Source organism: Doryrhamphus excisus, chromosome 23 (assembly GCF_030265055.1).
Source record: "Doryrhamphus excisus isolate RoL2022-K1 chromosome 23, RoL_Dexc_1.0, whole genome shotgun sequence".
Lineage (NCBI taxonomy): Eukaryota > Metazoa > Chordata > Actinopteri > Syngnathiformes > Syngnathidae > Doryrhamphus > Doryrhamphus excisus.
The window spans coordinates 3,891,001-3,915,751 of NC_080488.1; the positions used below are offsets into that span (position 1 = coordinate 3,891,001).

The 24,751-nt window shown below is 41.3% G+C and overlaps 3 protein-coding genes and 2 non-coding genes across 15 annotated transcripts; 2 read left to right on the plus strand and 3 right to left on the minus strand.

The window, feature by feature from the left end:
* Positions 1-150: 150 nt before the first annotated feature.
* On the minus strand, positions 151-16,943 carry LOC131110614 (septin-8-A-like). Of its 11 annotated transcripts, none has more exons than XM_058063883.1 (13): positions 16,796-16,892; positions 15,789-16,051; positions 15,584-15,671; positions 12,037-13,200; positions 8,147-8,261; positions 7,855-8,050; positions 7,588-7,774; positions 5,963-6,124; positions 5,143-5,239; positions 4,896-5,064; positions 3,165-3,297; positions 2,905-3,092; positions 153-1,118 (listed from the first exon to the last, which is right to left on the minus strand). In XM_058063883.1, exons 4-13 carry the CDS (start codon positions 12,133-12,135, stop codon positions 1,064-1,066), a joined length of 1,401 nt encoding a protein of 466 aa, XP_057919866.1. In that variant the 5' UTR covers positions 12,136-13,200; positions 15,584-15,671; positions 15,789-16,051; positions 16,796-16,892; the 3' UTR covers positions 153-1,063. The 11 variants fall into 11 exon arrangements, with proteins under 11 accessions (XP_057919857.1, XP_057919866.1, XP_057919863.1 ...); XM_058063880.1 differs by having other exon boundaries at positions 12,037-15,514; XM_058063882.1 differs by having other exon boundaries at positions 15,746-16,051.
* sowahab (sosondowah ankyrin repeat domain family member Ab) lies at positions 12,059-14,969 on the plus strand. The gene has a single exon (XM_058063886.1). The coding sequence runs from the start codon at positions 12,151-12,153 to the stop codon at positions 13,324-13,326; it is 1,176 nt and encodes a 391-aa protein (XP_057919869.1). The 5' UTR covers positions 12,059-12,150; the 3' UTR covers positions 13,327-14,969.
* trnag-gcc (transfer RNA glycine (anticodon GCC)) lies at positions 15,829-15,899 on the minus strand. Its single transcript has one exon. It is a non-coding gene; the product is annotated as a tRNA-Gly (tRNA).
* trnad-guc (transfer RNA aspartic acid (anticodon GUC)) lies at positions 16,183-16,254 on the minus strand. The gene has a single exon. It is a non-coding gene; the product is annotated as a tRNA-Asp (tRNA).
* Positions 16,944-17,751: 808 nt separating the features above from the next.
* Positions 17,752-24,597, plus strand: ctsf (cathepsin F). Its single transcript, XM_058063838.1, has 14 exons — positions 17,752-18,108; positions 18,727-18,837; positions 19,003-19,084; positions 19,439-19,488; positions 19,605-19,668; positions 19,927-20,040; positions 20,834-20,982; positions 21,119-21,215; positions 21,294-21,374; positions 21,687-21,806; positions 22,914-22,978; positions 23,039-23,129; positions 23,941-23,999; positions 24,077-24,597. Exons 1-14 carry the CDS (start codon positions 17,869-17,871, stop codon positions 24,149-24,151), a joined length of 1,398 nt encoding a protein of 465 aa, XP_057919821.1. The 5' UTR covers positions 17,752-17,868; the 3' UTR covers positions 24,152-24,597.
* The last annotated feature ends 154 nt before the right edge of the window (positions 24,598-24,751 follow it).

Below are 24,751 nucleotides of genomic sequence, written 5' to 3' on the forward strand. Positions count from 1 at the left end.
GTGACTTGGTTTAACATGAAGTTGATTACAGAAAACCATAACAAAACATTACATATTGACTTTTTAATCAACATGAAACTCGTAGTTTAAGTAATTACATTTATTCAGGCACTTATATTCTAATACCCAAATCCTTCATTGTGTGTACATTTACATGGACACCTATGGAACCTTCTAGAACACTCTGGAAGGAAGTTTAACCTGTTTGGAATGTTCTTTCGGTGTAGAAATGATGGACTACACATGATATGTTAGTCTTTATTACATTAAACACAGAACAAATAATTAACTTGACATTTAATAAACAGCATGTGTGTCAAATAACTGACAATACCAATCTTTGACTGTACACGCTCTGTTTACAAGGGCACATTGAAATGTACATTCCTTGGCCACTTCATTTAACGTAATTCTATAAAACAGCACCATAAATTCAGCCTAGTTATGATGTTTCAGTTTTTATGGGGATGAATGTATACTTTGCTAATGATAAAAGGTGTTTGTTTGGGTTAAAAAGTATTTCTAATATGTAAATCTTCTTATGTATGTAAATGGGCAATAAGTGACCGAGCTGTTTTATTGAATCACGTTAGATCTTACAAGTGATTTAAATGATAAAAATGTATAATGGTTAGTATGACAAAGTACAAATAAAGACTCTTATAGCATCTGTATATAGAATTAGAATGATTCAAAAATAATAATGTTAGTACTGCATAACCTTAACAATTCAGAGCGACTTTATAATATATATTATGCATTATTTCACAGTGTATTCAGTCAAAAGGACACGGGAGATGAAATATGGGCACAAAAATGGGACTTCTGTTTCTTCTTGATGCTTCTAGATGGTTATACTGTGTCTCACATGCACATTCCATGCTGCAAAGCACTGCTGAAAAGCGCTCACGGAGTACGGACACACGAGGAAGACTCTTGGCGATGCATTCCCGGGGACTTAAGTGCATTTCCTTAAAAGTGCTAATTTCCAGTGGCAAAAACAATACACTTGCATGTTAGTCCGTGAACCTTTTTTTTCCCCGTGTAGTTAGTAGAAAGTCCTCTAATTCAAATTCCTTGATGAGGTTAAGGAGCACGCAGAGGGAAGACTAAAGAAGCTATAAGAAGAAAAGAGAAAACATTTATTTGAGCAGCATATTAGACAGGAAGTAGGTTATTTGTTAGCTGTTAGCAAAGCAAAAATGCCAAGAATAGCATTAAATTCCATTGCATTTAAAATCCAATTATATTCTATTTATATACACACTCAAAATATTATTGTGTTTGGTAAATAATTTCTCTTAAAAAAAAAAGAAAGAAATAATCTACCAAAAGTTTGGTCTTTTTTAGTTTTTTACGTTTCTGATTATTCCATATGAACATACAGTTCACAACGATCGGGTCTTTTGAACGCACATTCTTGGCGAGAACATAAAACAACACAAGCTACAAGGATTAAAAACACTACATGGATGAGTTATTCTGTGTCTATAGCAGAGTCAGCATCAATACAGCGAGCAGAGTCGGCGTTATCATCGGTAAGTACACACAGCTTCACGTTCATATTCAGACTCACACCGACACGGGTCTCTTTTACCCACGTTGACGACAGGCGCATTCTTGGTTGGCGTGGATGATTTTTTCCATAAATCAACTGAAAAGGGACATGTGTAGGATTTAAAATGGGGTGTAACTAAAAATAAAAATGACATGCAAAGGAATGGAAGGAAGCCAAATAGTTACCACTTCCACACAAACTCCAGGTAACTATACCTATGGACCATACCATACTATACCTACGGACAATTAGCCAATTAACCTAGCATGTTTTTGGAATGTGGGAGGAAACCAGAGTACCCGGAAAAAACCCACGCATGCACGGGGAGAACATGCAAACTCCACACAGAGATGGCCGAGGGTGGGGAAAGACAAAATAAGAAGCCAAAAAGTTACCACTTCCACACAAAATAGGAGGAGAACTAATTCATTCATTTTCTACCGCTTATCCTCACGAGGGTCGCGGGGGATGCTGGAGCCTATCCCAGCTGTCTTCGGGCGAGAGGCGGGGTACACCCTGGACTGGTGGCCAGCCAATCACAGGGCACATATAGACAAACAACCATTCACACTCACATTCATACCTATGGACAATTTGGAGTCGCTAATTAACCTAGCATGTTTTTGGAATGTGGGAGGAAAAAAGCCATGCATGCACGGGGAGAACATGCAAACTGAAAGGAGAACATGGAATTGAACTCGGGTCTCCTAGCTGTGAGGTCTGCGTGCTAACCACTCATCCAGAGCCTTTTCACAAAATAGAAACATTTAAAAATGAAACTATCAAAGTGTGCTCGGTGGAGAAAGTTTGGACACCAGTGCTTTATAGTACCACTTCCGCACTGTGTGTAAGCACTGGGTATAATTCCTTTGTATGCTATGATATTTCACTGTTTGCAGGCCTTAATCCCGACCATCAGGTGTTGATTTTTTCCTGCCCGTACTGTAATTCCTCCTGACATATGGTTGCCCTCCTGTGCAAAATAATGTGCTACTGTGAGGTCATCGGTGTCAGCGGTGAGACCAGTCATATGTAAACACAATTGCTCTTGCCTGATACCGTCTGGCAGGTCAGCCCGCAGAGAGCGAGCGAGAGCGAGCGAGCGAAGCATCAGGCTGTGTCAAACTGTGACACATCCCACTGTGTCTGGGCACATAGTGTCACTCTCAATCTGTCCTTGAATCAGTATCTGAGCAATACACGGCTCCTGGGAGGATGTCACTACCTCATTAATCACATTCGGTCCCGTCCACATACAGGAGTCATTGAGAATACTGCCCACGCTTGGATGACAATACACTGTATTGCAATTTTGTATGTTCACGTCATCAATAAACGAGACTTACTTCTTCTTGTCTTTGTCCTTCTTGAGAGGCTGCGCGACGCCTTGGAGAGCCTGGCCCATCAGTGTCTCGGCAGCAACCCTCCTCCTGTTAAAGGCATTCATTTCTTCCTCCAGTTCCCGTCTTTTCTCTTCCAGGTTCTTCTTTTCTTCCTGGTGCAGCCGTTTGAGCTGCTCAAACCTCTCGTGGAGCTAAAGGACAAAAAAGAATCGAATCAGGACTTAGTTTTCATGTTTTGCTGTGTCATTTGTGGTAATTATTACCTCTTTTTCCTTTTCTTTCAGCTCTGCTTCGGTCTCCTTTACTTTGTTGACAAACATCTGCCTCATTTCTTCCTCCTTGTGTTGTAGATCTCTAAGGAACTCCTTCCGTTTGGTTTCATATGTTTCCTGTAGGCTGCAGATCAGGATTAAAGTTACTGGTTGTGAACTGATTCAATGCAATTGGAGTACAAACCTTAGAGGGCACCACATTCATTCATTCATTCATTTTCTACTGCTTAACCTCAAGAGGGTCGCGTTGGTGCTGGAGCCTATCCCAGCTGTCTTCGGGCAAGAGGCGGGGTACAACCTGGACTGGTGGCTAGCCAATCACAGGGTACATATAGACAAACAACCATTCACACTCACATTCATACCTATGGACAATTTGGAGTCGCTAATTAACCTAGCATGTTTTTGGAATGTGGGAAGAAACCGGAGTACCCGGAGAAAACCCACGCATGCACGGGGAGAACATGCAAACTCCACACAGAGATGGCCGAAGGTGAGGAAAGACAAAATAAGAAGCCAAAAAGTTACCACTTCCACACAAAATAGGAGGAGAACTCATTCATTCATTTTCTACCGCTTATCCTCACGAGGGTCGCGGGGGTGCTGGAGCCTATCCCAGCGGTCTTTGGGCAAGAGGCAGCGTACACCCTGGGCTGGTGGCCAGCCAATCACAGGGCACATATAGACAAACAACCATTCACACTCACATTCATACCTATGGACAATTTGGAGTCGCCAATTAACCTAGCATGTTTTTGGAATGTGGGAGGAAACCGGAGTACCCAGAGAAAACCCACGCATGCATGGGGAGAACATGGAAACTCCACACAGAGATGGCCGAGGGTGGGGAAAGACAAAATAAGAAGCCAAAAAGTTACCACTTCCACACAAAATAGGAGAAGAACTCATTCATTCATTCATTTTATACCGCATATCCTCACGAGGGTCGTGCTGGAGCCTATCCCAGCTGTCTTCGGGCAAGAGGCCAGGTACACCGTGGACTGGTGGCCAGCCAATCACAGGGCACATATAGTCAAACAACCATTCACACTCACATTCATACCTATGGACAATTTGGAGTTGCTAATTAAGCTAGTATGTTTTTGGAATGTGGGAGGAAACCGAAGTACCCGGAGAAAACCAACGCATGCACGGGGAGAACATGCAAACTCCACACAGAGATGGCCTAGGGTGGGGAAAGACAAAATAAGAAGCCAAAAAGTTACCACTTCCACACAAAATAGGAGGAGAACTCATTCATTCATTCATTTTCTACTGCTTATCCTCACGAGGGGGGACTGGAGCCTATCCCAGCTGTCTTCTTTGGGCGAGAGGCGGGGTACACCCTGGACTGGTGGCCAGCCAATCACAGGGCACATATAGACAAACAACCATTCACACTCACATTCATACCTATGGACAATTTGGAGTCGCTAATTAAGCTAGCATGTTTTTGGAATGTGGGAGGAAACCGGAGTACCCGGAGAAAACCCACGCATGCACGGGGAGAACATGCAAACTCCACACAGATGGTCGAGGGTGGAATTGAACTCGGGTATCCTAGCTGCGAGGCCTGTGCACTAACCACTCTCCACCGTGCAGCCAGTATCATAACATCAGTGGTTTATTTGTTTTCAAAAAATGTTGACAATAATGGACCCCTCCTGAGTTGTGTGTCATGTGACACCCCTACTAAACAGTGACTGTGTGGTCTTAGTTCACCTGAAGGACTGGCTGTTAGGGTCTGCATCCTTGAAGCCCATCTCCTCCAGCTTGCAGCGGCGGTAGAGCTCATAGTGGCGTGTGTGCGTTTGCTCGCGGAGATCTTCCATGTTCACGCGCAGCAGCATCTCCCTCAGCTTCACAAAATCACAGTGGTTCTCATTCTCCACTGGCGGAACAAAAAGGTGAACAAAAGCCATGCGTCAACTCAAAGTCTTGAAAAATGACATCGTCAAAAAAGACTCACCTTGTACTGATCCCCAAGGGTAGAGTCGTGCTTTGACCGTCTTATTGCCTACTTTGACATCTTCAACACTGCCAACCACAGCAAAGGGGAGGTGCGTCTGTCATGGAATATTCAAACATTCATTTGAGTCACTGAGCTGCACACTTCCTGTCTATCATTTGTATTGTGTACCGTTAATACAGTTGTCCCTTGTGATGTCGCAGTGTGAATTAATTGACTAATTAATAAATGATCTCTGTTTTGTAGTCAAACATCACTAAGCATCAGTAATTAGACATTGCCTTATATTACATTACCTTAACACTGCATGGAGTCAGCCATGAATTAAGAGTCTTACATGGCATGACGTGAAAAGACGTTCTCCTCCCATTCCTTGTGGAAGTGGTAATTTTTTGGCGACTTACTTTGTCCATTCTTACCGACTCCTTTGTTGAATTGAGAATCAATACATTTCAGGCTAACTAGTTAGCATGGTAGTATGCTATATTTAAAGAGGCAGCAGTCTCGTGTGTCCCTGCAGTGATATCCCTTAGCCTATGCATTAGCAATGTGGTATGAAAAAAGAATAATATGCTGTAATTATGATAATAATGTGTTTATTAATATTGAATCCCACTTCACGGAAATTAGTTTATCGCAGTCGGTTCTGGAACAAATCGCGAACTTTGAATTTTCCATTAAACGTCCAAAATGAGTAACGGTTGCCAAGGTGACCATGAATTAGGCTTTTAATAAAAGATGAACAATCTGTCCCCTGGTCTTAGTGTGAGCTAGCGTGTGTCCCACTTTTTAACAAAACATGTGCATGAGCGCGTCTTACGTTCATGGAGGAGTTGATCTCGGCCACAGCCTCATCTTCGGTTGGAAATTGGTATATCTGCACCCCGTTGCTGACCAGCTCGCTCATAATCTTGATCTTGAACTTGTCCAGTTCGCTCCTGGATACGGTGTCCGCTTTTGCAATGACAGGGATGACGTTCACCTGCAGGAAAACATCAAGTCAAAACATTCATTCATTCATTTTCTACTGCTTATGCTCACGAGGGTTGCGGGTGGTGCTGGAGCCTATCCCAGCTGTCTTCGGGTGAGAGGCGGGGTACACCCTGGACTGGTGGCCAGCCAATCACAGGGCACATATAGACAAACAACCATTCACACTCACATTCATACCTATGGACAATTTGGAGTCGCTAATTAACCTAGCATGTTTTTGGAATGTGGGAGGAAACCGGAGTACCCGGAGAAAACCCACGCATGCACGGGGAGAACATGCAAACTCCACACAGAGATGGCCGAGGGTGGGGAAAGCCAAAATAAGAAGCCAAAAAGTTACCACTTCCACACAAAATAGGAGGAGAACTCATTCAGTCATTCATTCATTTTCTACCGCTTATCCTCTTGAGGGTCGCAGGGGTGCTGGAGCCTATCCCAGCTGTCTTCGGCAAGAGGCGGGCGGGGTACACCCTGGACTGGTGGCCAGCCAATCACAGGGCACATATAGACAAACAACCATTCACACTCACATTCATACCTATGGACAATTTGGAGTCGCTAATTAACCTAGCATGTTTTTGGAATGTGGGAGGAAACCGGAGTACCCGAAGAAAACGGGGAGAACTCCACACAGAAATGGCCGAGGGTGGGGATAGACAAAATAAGAAGCCAAAAAGTTACCACTTCCACACAAAATAGGAGAAGAACTCATTCATTCATTCATTTTATACCGCATATCCTCACGAGGGTCGTGCTGGAGCCTATCCCAGCTGTCTTCGGGCAAGAGGCCAGGTACACCGTGGACTGGTGGCCAGCCAATCACAGGGCACATATAGTCAAAGAACCATTCACACTCACATTCATACCTATGGACAATTTGGAGTTGCTAATTAAGCTAGTATGTTTTTGGAATGTGGGAGGAAACCGGAGTACCCGGAGAAAACCCACGCATGCACGGGGAGAACATGCAAACTCCACACAGAGATGGCCGAGGGTGGGGAAAGACAAAATCAGAAGCCAAAAAGTTACCACTTCCACACAAAAAAGGAGGAGAACTCATTCATTCATTCATTTTCTACCGCTGATCCTCACGAGGGTCGCGGGGGTGCTGGAGCCTATCCCAGCTGTCTCCGGGCGAGAGGCGGGGTACACCCTGGACTGGTGGCCAGCCAATCACAGGGCACATATAGACAAACAACCATTCACACTCACATTCATACCTATGGACAATTTGGAGTCGCTAATTAACCTAGCATGTTTTTGGAATGTGGGAGGAAACCGGAGTACCCGGCGAAAACCCACACATGCACGGGGAGAACATGCAAACTCCACACAGAGATGGCAGAGGGTGGGATTGAACTCAGGTCTCCTAGCTGTGAGGTCTGCGCGCTAACCACTCAACCGCCGTGCAGCCCAAGTTAAACCAAGTGAATCCCATTCTGTGCAGGTCACCTTGCTGTCCAGCTTTTTCATGGTGACGAGATCCAGGGACTTGAGGGAGTGGCCATTGGGAGCGATGAAATATAGACAGATGTGGATTCTCGTGTCATGGAAATTGCACAGGGAACGTTTGATTTTAAGTTCCTCTTCCAGGTATGTTTCGAACTGAGCATCGATGTACTCCAGTATGGGTTTATAGCTGCAGAGGGAAAAAAAAGAGAGTTCTTCACTTGTGTAATATGCTTTCAGAAAAGTGCAGCCACTCAGTCCGCAAATTACCTTTCTTCTTTGTTGATCTGGTCGCCGAAGCCGACAGTGTGCACGATGGTCAGCTTGAGATTGACGTTGCTCTCCTGCAGGTCATATGTTTGTGGTCGGAGAAGCACTTCTTTCTCGTAGTGGCTGGCTTCTTCATTTTCAAAGCGTGTATTGAAAAGCGTGTTCATTAGAGTGGATTTGCCAATCCCTGTCTCCCCTATCGGAGAAGAACACACACACAAATGACAAGTAGAAAAGTGAGGGCCATTTCACATGTACTAATTCTAAATATACATGTGATATTTGGACTTACCTACGCAGAGGATGTTGAAGCTGAAGCCCTGCGCCACTGATTTGCTGACCAACTGATCTGGGAGACTGTCAAAGCCCACGTGGCCCCCCAGCTCCAGGGTGCGTTTGTCTTCATTCTGTGAGTCAAGGAAAACAAAAGGTACACAGGATTGGATCAAAAAAATAAACCAACCATCAGTTTCTAGAAGGCTAGAAGAAGGCCTTTAATAGCTAGAAGGTTTTTTCATTTATTCATTCATTTTCTACCGCAGCCAATCACAGGGCACATATAGACAAACAACCATTCACTCACATTCATACCTATGGATAATTTGGAGTCGCTAATTAACCTAGCATGTTTTTGGAATGTGGGAGGAAACCGGAGTACCCGGAGAAAACCCACGCATGCACGGGGAGAACATGCAAACTCCACACAGAGATGGCTGAGGGTGGGGAAAGACAAAATAAGAAGCCGAAAAGTTACCACTTCCACACAAAATGGGAGGAGAACTCATTCATTCATTCATTTTCTACCGTTTATCCTCACGCGGGTCGCGGGGGTGCTGGAGCCTATCCCAGCTGTCTTCGGGCGAGAAGCGGGCGGGGTACACCCTGGACTGGTGGCCAGCCAATCACAGGGCACATATAGACAAACAACCATTCACACTCACATTCATACCTATGGACAATTTGGAGTCGCTAATTAACCTAGCATCTTTTTGGAATGTTGGAGGGAACCGGAGTACCCGGACATGCAAACTCCACACAGAGATGGCCGAGGGTGGGGAAAGACAAAATAAGAAACCAAAAAGTTACCACTACCACACAAAATAGGAGGAGAACTCATTCATTCATTCATTTTCTCCCGCTTATTCTCACGAGGGTTGAGAAGGGTGCTGGAGCCTATCCCAGCCGTCTTCGGGCGAGAGGCGGGTGGGGTACACCCTGGACTGGTGGCCAGCCAATCACAGGGCACATATAGACAAACAACCATTCACACTCACATTCATACCTATGGACAATTTGGAGTCGCCAATTAACCTAGCATATTTTTTGGAATGTGGGAGGAAACCGGAAAAAACCCACTCATGCACGGGGAGAACATGCAAACTCCACACAGAGACGGCCGAGGGTGGGATTGAACCCTGGTCTCTTAGCTGTGAGCGCTAACCACTCGACCGCCGTGCAGCCCTCACCCTGTTTGTTTACTTCTGAATTCGAGGGTGTTTCCGTAAGGGACTACTCTTGTGAAAGGGCAAAGACAACCTGGAAGAGTGAATGGAACCACTCAACCACCGTGCAGCCCCAGTTTTTTTCATATAACCATGAAAACCCATAACTTCAAAACAACCACTATCATATTCCTGTTAGAACATCATTCATTTTGCATCGGTTGCGGGACGATAGCGAGATTCTGAGAGTCCTGACGGAGTTCTCTTTTGTAAAAGCAAAAGTTCTGAAGCAGCTCTTTAGATAGGTCACGTCATGAAGGTGGCCATGTTGTCTTGCATAATAGTGCAGCATTTTGCATGCATAGCGGCACAAGTGTGATGCTTCTGGTGGTGGGGACGCTGGGCTCAACATGAGGGTTGGGATGTCTTCAATACAACATTCATCTGTGTCGGCCTCTTTAACACACACACACAAAGAGCTCTTTATATGGATGTTATTTCACTGGATGGGAGGATATCCAAGCTGCTACCCTGGTGGTACCCATCAGGCCGCCACATTTACTGCACTCAACGCATTATTTTCTTTATAAAATTACATTTCTTATAAAAATTGTAATACTGAATGTTAAAGCGAGTCACTTGACCAGGCTGCCATTGATCCTCTTAGCTGTGCTGCTGCAGGCTTCGGTCAAATGTATGCTTTCCAAGTGTTGACGTGATGCATTCAGGTGCACACGTACATTTTTAGGCCAGCGTGCATGGACTCATGCGCAATAACAATAATAGCATATTTTCTGTGTGAGCAGCCGCAGCAGAAAAATGACCGCATTTATCCCGAGTCATTGCGCACACTCAAAAAAAACAAAACAAAACACTGCATCCACGCAGTACTGAACTCGACTCGAATCCGAAACCATATTGCGTGCTATACTCACAGCGAAAACATCCACGTCGCTGGCAGCCATCGTTACAAGTGTCTCCGCGTCCCCCCTCATCGCGCACACGCACGCTGCTGTTAAATATGGCCACTCGGAGGCAACACCCCGTCGGTGCTGGAGGACATGGCAGTCCTTCCTTCCACTGTACTCGACCACAAGCCCGTGGAGGCTGTTGGACTTACAGGCTAATCCTATAAAATAACTGTACTCCCAGCCGGGGCCTCTGGATGTAGCTGTTGCCATGGGAAACCAGCTGACACGGAAACTGTTGCCCTCCATGTTCACTTAATAGCAGCGTGTTTCGTTCATTAAGTTATGTCTAAATCTTAGTTTAATAGTAGGAACACGTTGAGACTGTACGTTTCATCCATTAATAATATTAATAATAAAGGCTATATATTATTTTATTCATCAAAAAGTATTTTTGATGAGTAAAATAATGAGCTTTGTAAAAATAAAGTGAAGAAAGTTTCATCCATTGAGTTCCACGTCTTATTTTTCGAATAATAATAAAGTATAATAATAATCAAAAAGTATTTTGATGAGTAAAATAATGAGTTGAACTTGCAGCTTTGTAAAATAAAGTTAAGAAAGTTTCATCCATTAAGTTATACATCTTATTTTTCTAATAATAATAAAGTCTAGATATTATTTTATTCATCAAAAACTATTTTTATGTGTAAAATAATGAGTGGAACTTACAGCTTTGTAAAATAAAGTTAAGAAAGTTTCATCCATTAAGTTTTAAGTCTTATTTTTCTAATAATAACAAAGTCTAAATATTATTTTATTCATCAAAAAGTATTTGGATGAGTAAAATAATGAGTGGAACTTGCAGGTTTGTAAAATAAAGTTAAGAAAGTTTAATCCATTAAGTTCTACGTCTTATTTTTCTAATAATAATAAAGTCTAGATATTATTTTATTCATCAAAAAGTATTTTTATGTGTAAAATAATGAGTGGAACTTGCAGCTTTGTAAAATAAAGTTAAGAACGTTTCATCCATTAGGTTATACGTCTTATTTTTGTAATAATAATAAAGTCTATATATTATTTTATTCATGAAAAAATATTTTGATTAGTAAAATAATGATTGGAACTTGCAGCTTTGTAAAATAAAGTGAAGAAAGTTTCATCCATTAAGTTCTACGTCTTATTTTTCTAATAATAATAAAGTATAATAATAATAAAAAAGTATTTTGATGAGTAAAATAATGAGTTGAACTTGCAGCTTTGTAAAATAAAGTTAAGAAAGTTTCATCCATTAAGTTATACATCTTATTTTTCTAATAATAAAGTCTAGATATTATTTTGATGAGTGAAATAATAATTGTAACTTGCAGCTTTGTAAATTAAAGTTAAGACAAACTTTTGTTTTTCCAGCTTTATAATATAGGACAAGGCATTCTAGCTGGGGGAGTGGAGTGGGGGTCTGGGTGGGGGTGTTGAATTCATTATCCTGTCGTGGGGGGCGATACACCAAATAGTGGTATCAATATGATACCAAATTAATGCAAGGGCGGTATTGCAGATACAGATAAAGTTTCACTGAAAATGTTCAATATCATTGAATTATTGTTTTTTTTTGCTTTTAATGTGTTCTTCTACTGCCTCTGGTTTAAATAATTTAGCTTTTTGCCTCAAATTAATTATTCCCGGAGTTTGTAAACAAAATATACATATCAATAGCAACAATGTGACAATATGACCAACACAACAAATACACACGTTTGTGAAAATAAAAAAACGATATAACTGATTCGCTATTGATATCGACACAGTCGATATATGAATCGACCCACCTCTATTATCCAGGCACTGGAAGCGGCAGGTTGGAGGAGGACGAACTGGGAGGAGATAATCCTTCGGTATTTCAGGCTTTTATTTCTCCCGGCGTCCATTTGGGCTCCAACGCGATGGCTTTTTTGACCCAAGAGTCCGTACTCTCTTTTCTACTGGAGCGGGGAGGTAAAGTGAAGAACGCCGAGCTTCTCAACCACTTCGGCGGCCTCATCCACGGCGGCGCTCCCGCAGCGAAGCAACACAATAGGGAGCTTTTCAAGAAGTTGGTCAACAGCGTGGCGGTGGTGCGACACATCGACGGAGTCAAGTTCGTGGCGGTGAAGAAACGGTACCAGGACTTTGTGGTGCAAGATGAGAGCACTTGTACAAGACTTGATGCTGCTCAAGTGCTTTATTCGGACTTGGAGAACAATAACAACAACGTGTGCTACCCCTCACGCATGAAGCTTCACGGGACTTTGCAAAGAAGTACCTCCAGCACGACTGTTCAGGTGTTGAACATTTGTGGAGATCAAGCATCAGGAGCCGTGTTTGCTGTCATTGCGGTCGCGTCTCCACCGAAAGGGTCCACACCTCCAGAGAAAGTCACCTCAAGATCTTGTCTGGATCTTGTCCGCCCCGTGTGCAATAAAAATGAAGCTCCACAAAGGTGCTCAAACATGGAGTCAGATGATGTGCAGACCCCAAGTGTTCTCCGAGGCAGCCAAAACAAGAGTCTGAACCCGGTGGAAGAAGCCGAGTGCTGTGGGTCAGTGCCTCTGGATCCCCTGGCCCATGAGTGGTTGGTGAAGTGTGCTGCCGGGCTGTGGGGTCACGTCCACGCCATGCTCCTCCAGGATGGCCGCCTCGCTCAGAAGAAGGACTTCATGTCGGGTTTCACGGCGTTGCACTGGGCCGCCAAGGACGGGAACGCCGATGTGATCCGCAAGCTGGTGGACGTATCCAGGAGGAGAGGCGTGCACGTTAACGTCAACGGGAAAGCCCACGGGGGCTACACGCCGTTGCACATCGCCGCCATACACGGCCGCACGGAGGTCATGCTTCTTCTGGTGCGGCGTTACGGGGCCAGCGTTCACGAGAGAGACAATAGCGGCAAGAAGGCCCACCACTACTTGGGGAGAGCTGTTTCGGAGAAGGTCAGGGCCCTCGTGGGAGGCGTGCAGCTATCAAAATATTGGGAGAAGACGGATGATGAGGATTACAAAGAGGAGGTTAAAGGTCTCAACAGCATCAGTAAGATCTTCCAGCCTCACAGGAAACAAAAGCAGGCAACAAGACTCAATGACTAGTCAGCCATTGCTTGTCACAAACATAAGCTAACACTGTGTTCATTCATTCATTCATTTTCTACTGCTTATCCTCACGAGGGTGGTCAAAGACAAAATAAGAAGACAAAAAGTTACCACTTCCACACAAAATAGGAGGAGAACTCATTCATTCATTCATTTTCTACCGCTTATCCTCACGAGGGTTGCGGGGGGTGCTGGAGCCTATCCCAGCTGTCAAGCAATTTAGCGAGAGGCGGGGTACACCCTGGACTGGTGGCCAGCCAATCACAGGGCACATATAGACAAACAACCATTCACACTCACATTCATACCTATGGACAATTTGGAGTCGCCAATTAACCTAGCATGTTTTCTTCGTAATGAAATTTTTTTATCATTTCATATTCCAGGTATTCCTCAAAAAACACGTTTTTGATATCATGCCGTTCACATTTTTAACTTACCTTTTAAGAATTTTTTGTTTTTGTGTTACTACCCCAACCTTCCATAAGTGGGTCAAAAATGACCCGCATGCATTTTCTATGGAATCCAATCGGAACCTTTGATTCTTATCAACTTTGGCTGTCAGGAATAAATTAACTGTAGGCCACACAGACTATATCAGAAGTGTCACCCCCTCAGGAAGATTATTTTACACATAAAGTATATCAGTACACATAAGTATTATCTTCATATAATATTGTGTATGTGTCTTTCATGACTGTTAGTATTATCAACAAATTAGCCTACTTTATAACTAGTTGACACTAGCTGGCTAACATTACTATATGTATTGTTGGGCATTACTCTTTTGTTTTCTCATCCATGCCTTGACTGTTAGATACACAGCTGAAATGGTCCTACAGATGCTGGATGATGAGGCAGTAACGGAGTTGGACGGGGTTGGATCCTCACATTTTCTATTGTTGTATGGGGTCATTTTCTTTTTCAAAGATGTAAAAAAGTGAAAAATTAAGATGTTTCTAACATGAAATCATTCTTGTGTGGTCCTAAGTATAATACTAAATATCACTAAAGTGATTATTCCTAACCAAAATGGCAAAACTGGCACAAAAACGCATTGATTCTAGTATGGGTCATTTTTGACCCACTTATGGAAGAGTGTAGGGTCCAGTCACTCGTGCATCTAAGGGTTAAATCTCCTTAGGCAGAGGGTTCAGTTTTTCATTCCTCCTTCTGTCATTGTTTGCATGCTATACTCATTAAAATATGAAAACCTATAAATGTTTGGGCGGTTTTAGTTAAAGCAGACAGTTTTTTTCATCTATGTGATTTTGACAAAGATCAGATCAAATTTGATGGTGATTTTATGCAGAAATGTGAGAAATTCCAAAAGGTTCAGATACTTTTTCATACCACTGTAGCTACTGTTATATTGTTCTTTCATCCATTTGGAGTATTACAATACAAGTGAAAATTCTGCTGTCCAGGTGGCATATACTATTGTGTTTGTCTACAAGGATATGTAGTGTTAGTTATTCCTTAGATCCTGTAAATACAAATGTCCAGCACTTGTTGAAAGCTCTTGTTATCTGTACAGTGTGTCCCTATTGGATGTATTTATAGAATATATTTATTATTTTGTTAGAAAGTGTTTTGTAACATTACTGTCATGTGTTTGTTTTTGTAATCTGATTAAAGATGTTTTCATTCAATCTGTGAAGCGTATTTGAAGTGGACATTTTCATTTTCATTATGCAGATCAGATCATTTTCTTCGTGGACGTGTGGTTGTCAAGGACACAGGAACACGGGTCTCGTTCTCTGGAAGACAAGTAGGATGAATCCTCCCACACATTATGGCTCAAGAATGCTATATTGTCATTGGAAGTGGACTAACAAATACATAGCAATGCTTGGTTCGCAATAATTCAATTTAAAGTGGCTCACAACTGGTGGGTCGAGACCCAAAAGTGGGTCGCATGTAATGACCCAATGTCTGTGACTTCACCTTATATTCTTGTATGCGCTATTTGCTTGCTGCGTCGGAGTAAGGGGGCCACAACTATGAAGTGTGTCCATCCGACACACAGCTGCAGATATCTGCTGGAAAAGAACGCACCGTAAAGAATACCCTTTAAAATACAGTACATGTGAGAACGACATGGGTCACCACTTGCCATTGAGAAGTGATGGTGGTTCCCGCAGCCAAACCTTGACATCTGCAAACTAGTCTGTGTGAATCATGGCTGACTCACAGCACAATAATAAGAGGATTTAACAAAATCAGGTGCAACATCAAGCCAAAGATGTCCTACCGTTTATCCTGCAGCCTTTTCATGGAGATGCTGGGTGAAAGGTGGACTACTTCCTGGACTAGCCACCAGTCAGTCACTGGGCTCGGCTCTGTGTTTGCAAACACATTTACTATTAAAAACATCTATGAGTGTCAACATGCAGGAAAAATAAAGAACATTTACATTTTCTAGAGTTTATCTACACAATATCCATGTGGCATCATACATTTCGAGTATGTCCAAGTGCTCAAGTGGAAAAAGGATGTTGCATTGGCCGGGAATCGAACCCGGGCCTCCCGCGTGGCAGGCGAGAATTCTACCACTGAACCACCAATGCTTGCATACTCCGCATTCTATGCTTCCGACCTAAACATCTGCTGTTGGAGGAACAATGCTAGTCCAACTCCATGAGCGTTGAGGTCCTGCATGGCCAGTTTGGCAGCAGCCAATCAGAAGCACACAAAGCAGCTGCTCCAACGTCAACGTCATCTGCAAAAAAACAGAAATCAAATTCTACAGCCACAAACGGGAAACCCTTTTACAGGGAACGACTAGCCCGGATTAGCTCGTATTAAAGTTATTCATTGTACAATGCAAAATGCGGGGGGGGAAAAAAGATTCTCCCCGTCGGGGAATCGAACCCCGGTCTTCCGCGTGACAGGCGGAGATACTGTCCACTATACTAACGAGGAGTACAAAGAGAAATACGTTTTTTTCATATATGTAGTAGTCTATAACTGACCTGCTATCAGCGTTGCAAAAACTGTAGCGCCATGAATGCATTTATCATGGGGACAGTTTAACCCTGGAACAGACTACATCACATTATGCCTTATTAGGCCTCATATTTACTAAAACCGTAACTGTGTACAGATAGCTGTGTGGTTTATATAGAATAACCAAAATTAACAAATACAAATCATATACAAATACAAATCCAGCGAATGTAAGCACTTATAAAGCCAATAAAGTGACTACAATGTAACGGAAGTATAAACACACGACCTTCTGCAATGCTTATCAAGCTAGAGCGGAGCAGTTAGCAACTACACATAAATGCACAGCTACATAATACCTCAGACATCAACGTTACACTAACCATATTCAAATATCATGTTAACAAAATAATGTCGCAATAATGTCAAAATAATGTAGTACGAAACAAAACTTACAGACATTTCCGGAATTAGTGTCGACGCTAACGAGGCTAATTTGGCTCGATAGTTAGCTTACCTGTTGGATGACTACGCAGCGTCGACGCTCACGAGGCTAATTTGGCTGGACAGTTAGCTTAGCTGTTGGATGACTACGACACACGACACAAACAGCTTTGAACGATTGAGAAATAAACATGTTACTCACATTTGCAGACGTACATTGTTGTTTGAACATCAAAAACAAAGTGTAGTTCGTCACCAACTTACGAACTTTCAAGGCTGCTGTCCTGGTGCATTCAGGTGTCCATCGAGAGTCGTAATTGGGCGCTGCGATTAATCACGCTAACGTAAGGCGCAAAAGAGAACAGGCACTATTAAAACTGTTTTGTTAGTATTTTGTTAAATATTTAAAAATGCCTTTATGTATTGTCGTTACGAGCTTACATGTGAGTGTGATTTAAACAATAGGAGGCAATAAAAGATGCAAGTGCACTGAGGAGTGGAACTATTTTGTCTGGCGGCGACTCACATGGAAATAAGGAAATAAAACTGGAACATCGTCTGTACAAGACATTAAAAAGCACAAGAAAGACAACGGGAGGCCATAGTATTTATTATTAATAAACATATTACATATATTTTAGACATGCTGAATTGTGCAATTAGATGGATGCATGTAAAATATACTAAACTTTGTATGTATTTGAATTCTATTGGTTATTATTAGTCGTAGTAATATATTACATTTTTTAGATTAACTCTAAAGTCACTGTCCAATACAAATTGCATAAAATGCTGATAAAAATCGTTAAATATTCAAAATAGTTAAAATGTTTTCTGTGACTTGATTACCAAATAATTACAATTACACTTAAACAAACAAATTGTGGAAGCATGCAGTCACTGTTGATTAAAAATGGTAAACGGTAAAACCATTATACTTTTGTCCAGAGGTGGCGCTGTGTATGCGTATTGAGTTATTCAGCCTGACGTTACTTTGCCCCTCCCACTCGTTCCTGATTTGTTTGGCAACAACGTCGTTGGTTGTTCATGTGTTTGTCTTGGCAGCGAGACAGACTGTATGCTTTATAGCTCAGCGCAAAGCGGACGCACATTCTTTCTTTTGCAAAACACATCGGAGACGACAGTATGTTGACGGAATGCCAGACCATCCTCTGCCTGGCCTTGGCGGTCGTTCTGGGCTCAGCGCTGGGGCTTGGTGAGGACATGGACCGGCCTCTCTTCGGTCCTCCCGGCTCTCCTATTCGGCTGATGGAGTCAGATCCCGGCTTAAAAAAGGCTCTGCAGTTTGCCGAGGAGCGATACAATCTGGGTTCTAACGCCATGCACCTCCGCAAAGTCAGCAGGCTCGTCTCCGCAACCAAACAGGTGTTGTAAACACATCATTGAACACATCTTATATAAACACGGGCTGTCATTAGCTAGTGGATTTAAAACTGCGTCAAACTGTTAGCTTAATAGCGACCGGAAGTAATGGGGCTATAAGCTCTAAACTAACACGCGGAATATTCACATGAATATAACCCTAAAATGACAAATTTTGTCAGCAATTTTTGTCTAAAATGTTCATCAGCATAATACAAGGGGAATAACAACATAGTGTTGAGTTTATGTAACAATACGACTTTTGTTGTTCGCTTCAGACCGGATATGACGTCGGTGACTTGACAGTGTCCAATCATGTCTCTTATTCGGAGTGGGCGATACTAACCAATCAAATGCAAGCACTGTATTGTTCTGCCGATACCCATACGTTGTACTTGATATTTTCGAGGTAATTTAAATATTTTTTTAAGTACATTTTCATACAGTTTTACAATGTTAGACAATGTAACATTATCTAAATAATAAATTTAAGACTAAAATAAAGTCCAAAATAGCAAATTATATACACATACACATAAACCACCATTATAAAAGAGTGTGTGTAAATGTTTTTTACTTTGTTAAATCAAATTAAAACGTGTGTGTGTGGCTGTTTTCCAGGTGGTTAAGGGGATCCGCTACACCATAACAGTGGAGCTGAGTAACACTCAGTGTAAAAAATCAACTATGCTCCGGACTTGTGACTTCTACCCTGAACTACAGAATCTGAAGGTAGGTTATGTGTTCAGAGTAAATAAATACTTTATACCGCATACTCAGCACACATGAACAGTCCAACTTGAAATATGTCCGAACTCTGCATGTTGAAATGTCAGCTGTTTTATTTTTTATTTTTTCTTGTTCCCCTTTTCATACTATTGTGTCTGTTTTTGCAAGACGGAGGTTTGTGTGTTTGAAATTTGGGACATACCCTGGCAGGGAGCTTCAACTCTGCTCAAACAGAAGTGCCAACCAAAAGGTAAAAAAGAACAAATAATTAGTTTGCATATTTGTCTATAAATGAAGAATGAAAGGTCACTACAGTTTTTTTTTTAACCTGCGTCAAAGTTTTCTCACTTTGTAATGTGTCCATGTTTCACATAAGGATTGTAAATGTAAATTCCCCCAAAAGTGCAGTTCCCCTTTAATTGTTTGTTTATCCCTTTCATTTGTAATTTATATGCATTTCAAATACTTTAATATGCATATATTGAACCACAGACCCGCTACCAAGTCAAGCCATTCCAGACTAAGCTACTTTGACCGAATATGTTTGTACACTACAGTACAGTACATTGACATTGACTTGTTTACCCCAATTCTTTCTTATCAGCTGTACCAGAAGAAACAACCGAATCGACTTCGGCTAAGCAGCCCCAGGAGGTGAAGAAAAAGTCATGCTGATTATTCCTATAACTGATCGTTATTTATCTCGCTTCTCTTTGTCGAGTAAACTGTTTTAACTTGTTGATAAGATATGCCCGCTCTTTATTTGTCAGGAGTCTGTGGGCCTTTTCAAAAACTTCATGATGAAATACAAAAAAGTCTACAGCACCCAGGAGGGTGAGTATGTACAGTATATATATTTGGAATGTAAAACGGAAACATGTTTAAACTTCTACATTCATAAATCATTCTTAAAACATATATTGTATATATTAAGTCACACCTGACTATAAGTTGCGAGTGTTTGACAGTTCGCACAATCGGCCATGATACAGAACTCCCAACCAGAGTGGAAAGTTTCACGTTAAAATGACAAGTCAATGTAGCATATTGATATCGTGGGGTAATATCATTAGTCGCCATTTGTGTCCACAGAGGCTGACCGCCGTTTGCGGATCTTCCACGAGAACCTGAAGATGGCTGAGAAGATCCAGTCTTTGGATCAAGGCTCTGCAGAATACGGCATCACCAAGTTCAGCGACCTCACAGGTGTGTGTGTCGGTGTTTCTTCCAACATTCATTCATTCGTTCATTTTCTACCGCTTATCCTCACGAGGGTGCTGGAGCCTATCCCAGTTGTCTTCGGGCGAGAGGCGGGGTACACCCTGGACTGGTGGCCAACCAACCAATCACAGGGCACATATAGACAAACAACCATTCACACTCACATTCATACCTATGGACAATTTAGAGTCGCTAATTAACCTAGCATGTTTTTGGAATGTGGGAGGAAACCGGAGTACACGGAAAAAAAAAACCGACGCATGCACGGGGAGACCATGCAAACTCCACACAGAGATGGCGGAGGGTGGGGGAAGACAAAATAAGAAGCCAAAAAGTTACCACTTCCACACAAAATAGGAGGAGAACTCATTCATTCATTCGTTTTCTACCGCTTATCCTCACAAGGGTGGCGGGGGTGCTGGAGCCTATCCCAGCCGTCTTCGGGCAAGAGGTGGGGTACACCCTGGACTGGTGGCCAGCCAATCACAGGGCACATATAGACAAACAACCATTCACACTCACATTCATACCTATGGACAATTTGGAGTCGCTAATTAACCTAGCATGTTTTTGGAATATGGGAGGAAACCGGAGTACCCGGAGAAAACCCACGCATGCACAGGGGAGAATATGCACACTCCACACAGAGATAGCCGAGGGTGGGATTGAACTTGGGTCTCCTAGCTGTGAGATCTGCGCGCTAACCACTCGACCGTCGTGCAGCCTTCTTCCAACATCTCTTGCTTTATTTTACCCATTTCTTTCTCTCTGCCTCCAGAGGAAGAGTTTCGTTCGACATACCTGAACCCGCTGCTGAGCCAGTGGACGCTTCAGCGACCAATGAAACTGGCTTCTCCTCCTCGGGGCCCCGCCCCTGCAAGCTGGGATTGGAGGGAACACGGAGCTGTCAGCTCGGTTAAAAATCAGGTACTGTGAGGAAGGACGAAGTTACTGTAAATAGCATAGTGGATTTGTGGCAGTTCAATTGAACGTATGGGAAACACTGATTTCACTTCATCTCCATTTGTGTGTGTGTGTGTGTGTGTGTGTGTGTGTCTCGTAGGGGATGTGTGGATCTTGCTGGGCGTTTTCTGTTACAGGCAACATTGAAGGCCAATGGTTTCTGAAAAATGGAAAATTACTGTCTTTATCAGAACAAGGTAATCTTCTGCCACCTCATCAAAATAACATAACAAATAAGTGACACTTTTGAATCGTTATTAATTTGTGCTGCACAGAACTGGTGGACTGTGACAGGCTGGACCAGGCGTGCAGAGGCGGCTTGCCGTCAAACGCCTACGAAGCCATTGAAAATTTGGGTAAGCAAAAAAATGTCTGTAAAAAAAAGCTTTGTGCAAGTATTTTATAATACACTGGAACCTGCTTATGTCAAACAGTGTGGGAGTTATGATGTCATTATTGTTTCAGTAACAGATAATCTAAGTAATTACCAAAAAAATCATTTTTGACGTCGTTATTCCCAACACAAAAGGCTTTGTGTTTACTGCAAAGTTGTTATATTATGCATGTACATAAACAGGTACAATTGTACTACTGTTTCTAAATTCTACCTGTGTATAGAGACTGGGGTTAGTACCGGAACATTGCAGTGTTTTTAACGTTTATTTAAGGTGGTCTGGAGTCAGAGAGTGACTACTCCTACACTGGCCACAAGCAGACGTGTGACTTCACCAGCAGAAAGGTCGCTGCCTACATCAACAGCTCCGTGGAACTGTCCAAAGATGAGAGTGGTGAGTTCTGAAAGCCAAGGGAACAATGGGGGTAAAAAAATAGCAAATGCATGAATGTGAAAATGGTAATGGTTTAATTTCATTTGAACATGCATCAGATTACAATTGAATGCATCACATAATCAGTTCACAGTTCCACATGTCCAAAAGGAGTAGGAAGAAGCAAAGCTAATTAAATCCTACCCCTCCATCTGGTACTTTTACAATCAGTAACTGTTACATTTGTTCACTTCCTGCTTTCCTAATATAGTTTGTTTTTTTTAATTTATTTTTTATCTTTTTATTGTTATTATTTTTTAATTTTATTTTTGTCACATAATCAGTTCCCAGTTCCACATGTCCAAAAGGAGACATTCTTTCCTAATATAGTTTAATTAATTTATTTATTTATTATTTATTAATTTTAATTTTTTGTCACGTACCAAAGTATGAGGTGATATGAGCATCCGATGACATAATGGGTACCATAGTAATTTTAATTTTAATTTTAATTTTAATTTTAATTTTAATTTTAATTTTAATTTTAATTTTAATTTTAATTTTAATTTTAATTTTAATTTTAATTTTAATTTTAATTTTAATTTTAATTTTAATTTTAATTTTAATTTTAATTTTAATTTTAATTTAATTTTTTGTCACGTACCGAAATAGACAGTTATTGATCTTTTATTTGATCCCGTCAGAAGAAGCAATTTGTTTTATTGTGGGTCATCGTGGTCACTACCCCTCAGTAAAAAGTCATCCTCCTATTCTGTGTGGAAGTGGTACATGTTTGGTATTTTGTCTTTCCTCCACATTTGGTTTCCCTCCAAAATAACCCTCAACATAATGACCATTTCTTTTTCTATTAGTTGCTGTCTCCATCTTTCCTTCATATTCATGATCTATTTAGCATTTAGCATTTATGGATGGTTGCGGGATGACACCATGGGATTTCTAATAAGAAGACTGCATACAAGTGTGCTCCACTTGGTTTTATAGACGCATTACAAATATTCTGAGCTTGTTTTATGCAGTGTTTCTTCCTGAACAGGACAATCAGTAAAAAAAATGTCCTGATCATGTCATGTCGAATAAGATTTGATTTTTGTTTCCTTTCCCCTCCAGAAATTGCAGCATGGCTGGCTGAGAACGGCCCCGTCTCTGTCGCTCTGAATGCCTTTGCCATGCAGGTAAAGCTCACCAGTTAAAAAACGGCACACTATGATATTTATTTTTTTTTTCTTGTATAGTTTTACAGGAAGGGTGTATCCCACCCTTTTAAGATATTTTGTAACCCCTGGATGATCGACCATGCTGTGCTGCTGGTGGGCTATGGAGACCGTAAGTTATATTCTATTCACTTTGGTTGATTTCATAGACACAGAAATGGTAATGGTTTTATTTCATTTGAACATGCATCAGATGACAATTGAATGCATCACATAATCAGTTCACAGTTCCACATGTCCAAAAGGAGTAAGAAGAAGCAAAGCTTATTAAATCCTACCCCTCCATCTGGTACTTTTACAATCAGTAACTGTTGCATTTGTTCACTTCCTGCTTTCCTAATATAGTTTTTTTTTTTCATTTTTTTTGTCACATAATCAGTTCCGGTACTTTTACAACCAGTAACTGGTACATTTGTTCACTTCCTGCTTTCCTAATATATTTTTTTGTCACATAATCAGTTCCGGTACTTTTACAATCAGTAACTGTTACATTTGTTCACTTCCTGCTTTCCTAATATAGTTTTTTTTTTTTAATTGTTATTATTTTTTAATTTTATTTTTGTCACATAATCAGTTCCCAGTTCCACATGTCCAAAAGGAGTAGGAAGAAGCAAAGCTTATTAAATCCTACCCCTCCATCTGGTACTTTTACAATCAGTAACTGTTACATTTGTTCACTTCCTGCTTTCTATTATACAGTTTAAGTTTTTTTTTTTTTTTATAATGTACCTCGTACCGAAGTACAAGGTGATATGACCATACAATAGCATAATGGGTACCATAGTAAGTGTCAAATAAGGAGTTAGTATGTTCTCTGTAGGCGGCATTTTGAATTATCCTTACTGACCTTTTTTGCAGTACATTCAGCGAGTGTACATGTTGTTAAACTAAGGCTACCAAATGATCAAATAATGTGCTTTCAGGTAACGGAACTCCATTCTGGGCTATCAAAAACAGCTGGGGGGAGGATTACGGAGAGCAGGTAAGACTCGGTGGATAAGTAAATAGAATACATTATGTTTTTTAATGTTTATACATATTTAATTTTTTCTCTTCCAGGGTTACTACTACCTATATAGGGGATCCAACGCATGTGGAATCAACCGGATGGGTTCATCTGCTGTTGTCAACTAAATAACACTGCTTTATTTACCACACGTATGCAAACACACGCGAACATGCGTGATCACACCATCAGGCACATGTTTGATCCACACTGCTCATTCAAATACGGCAACCTGATGTTACTTTTAGTGTTCCTCTATTCCAAAACATACCAGCGCTAGTGTTGCTGTTACAAATGTTGGTGATTTTATTGAATTTTGAAAGTATTTTTAACATAAATTTAATGTGTGCTTTTTAATTTGTCACCCTTAGAGGTAATTTTTTTTGTTTTTTAGGCAAAACAGTTTTTTCCCCCTCACATAATTGCTGTTTATAGTGTGATGCATTAGTCCTGTGCTGTGGATTTAAATCAGTTTTGTTCCCATTGTCCTGAAAAATGTGATTTTGAATTGAATTGAGTTTCCGAGTAAAGTTTGTTGGAGATGGATAAGAAATAAAAGAAAATTGAATTAAAATACAGTGTATTAAATGATATTCTCTATTCATTCATGAGTTGAAAATCTTTCACAATAAGCGTGATCCTTCAAAATGCATAAATAGTGTACAGTAATCAGGGGCAACAAATGTGTTAAAAAATGCCATAAATAACACACAAACTGTTGTTTCCCA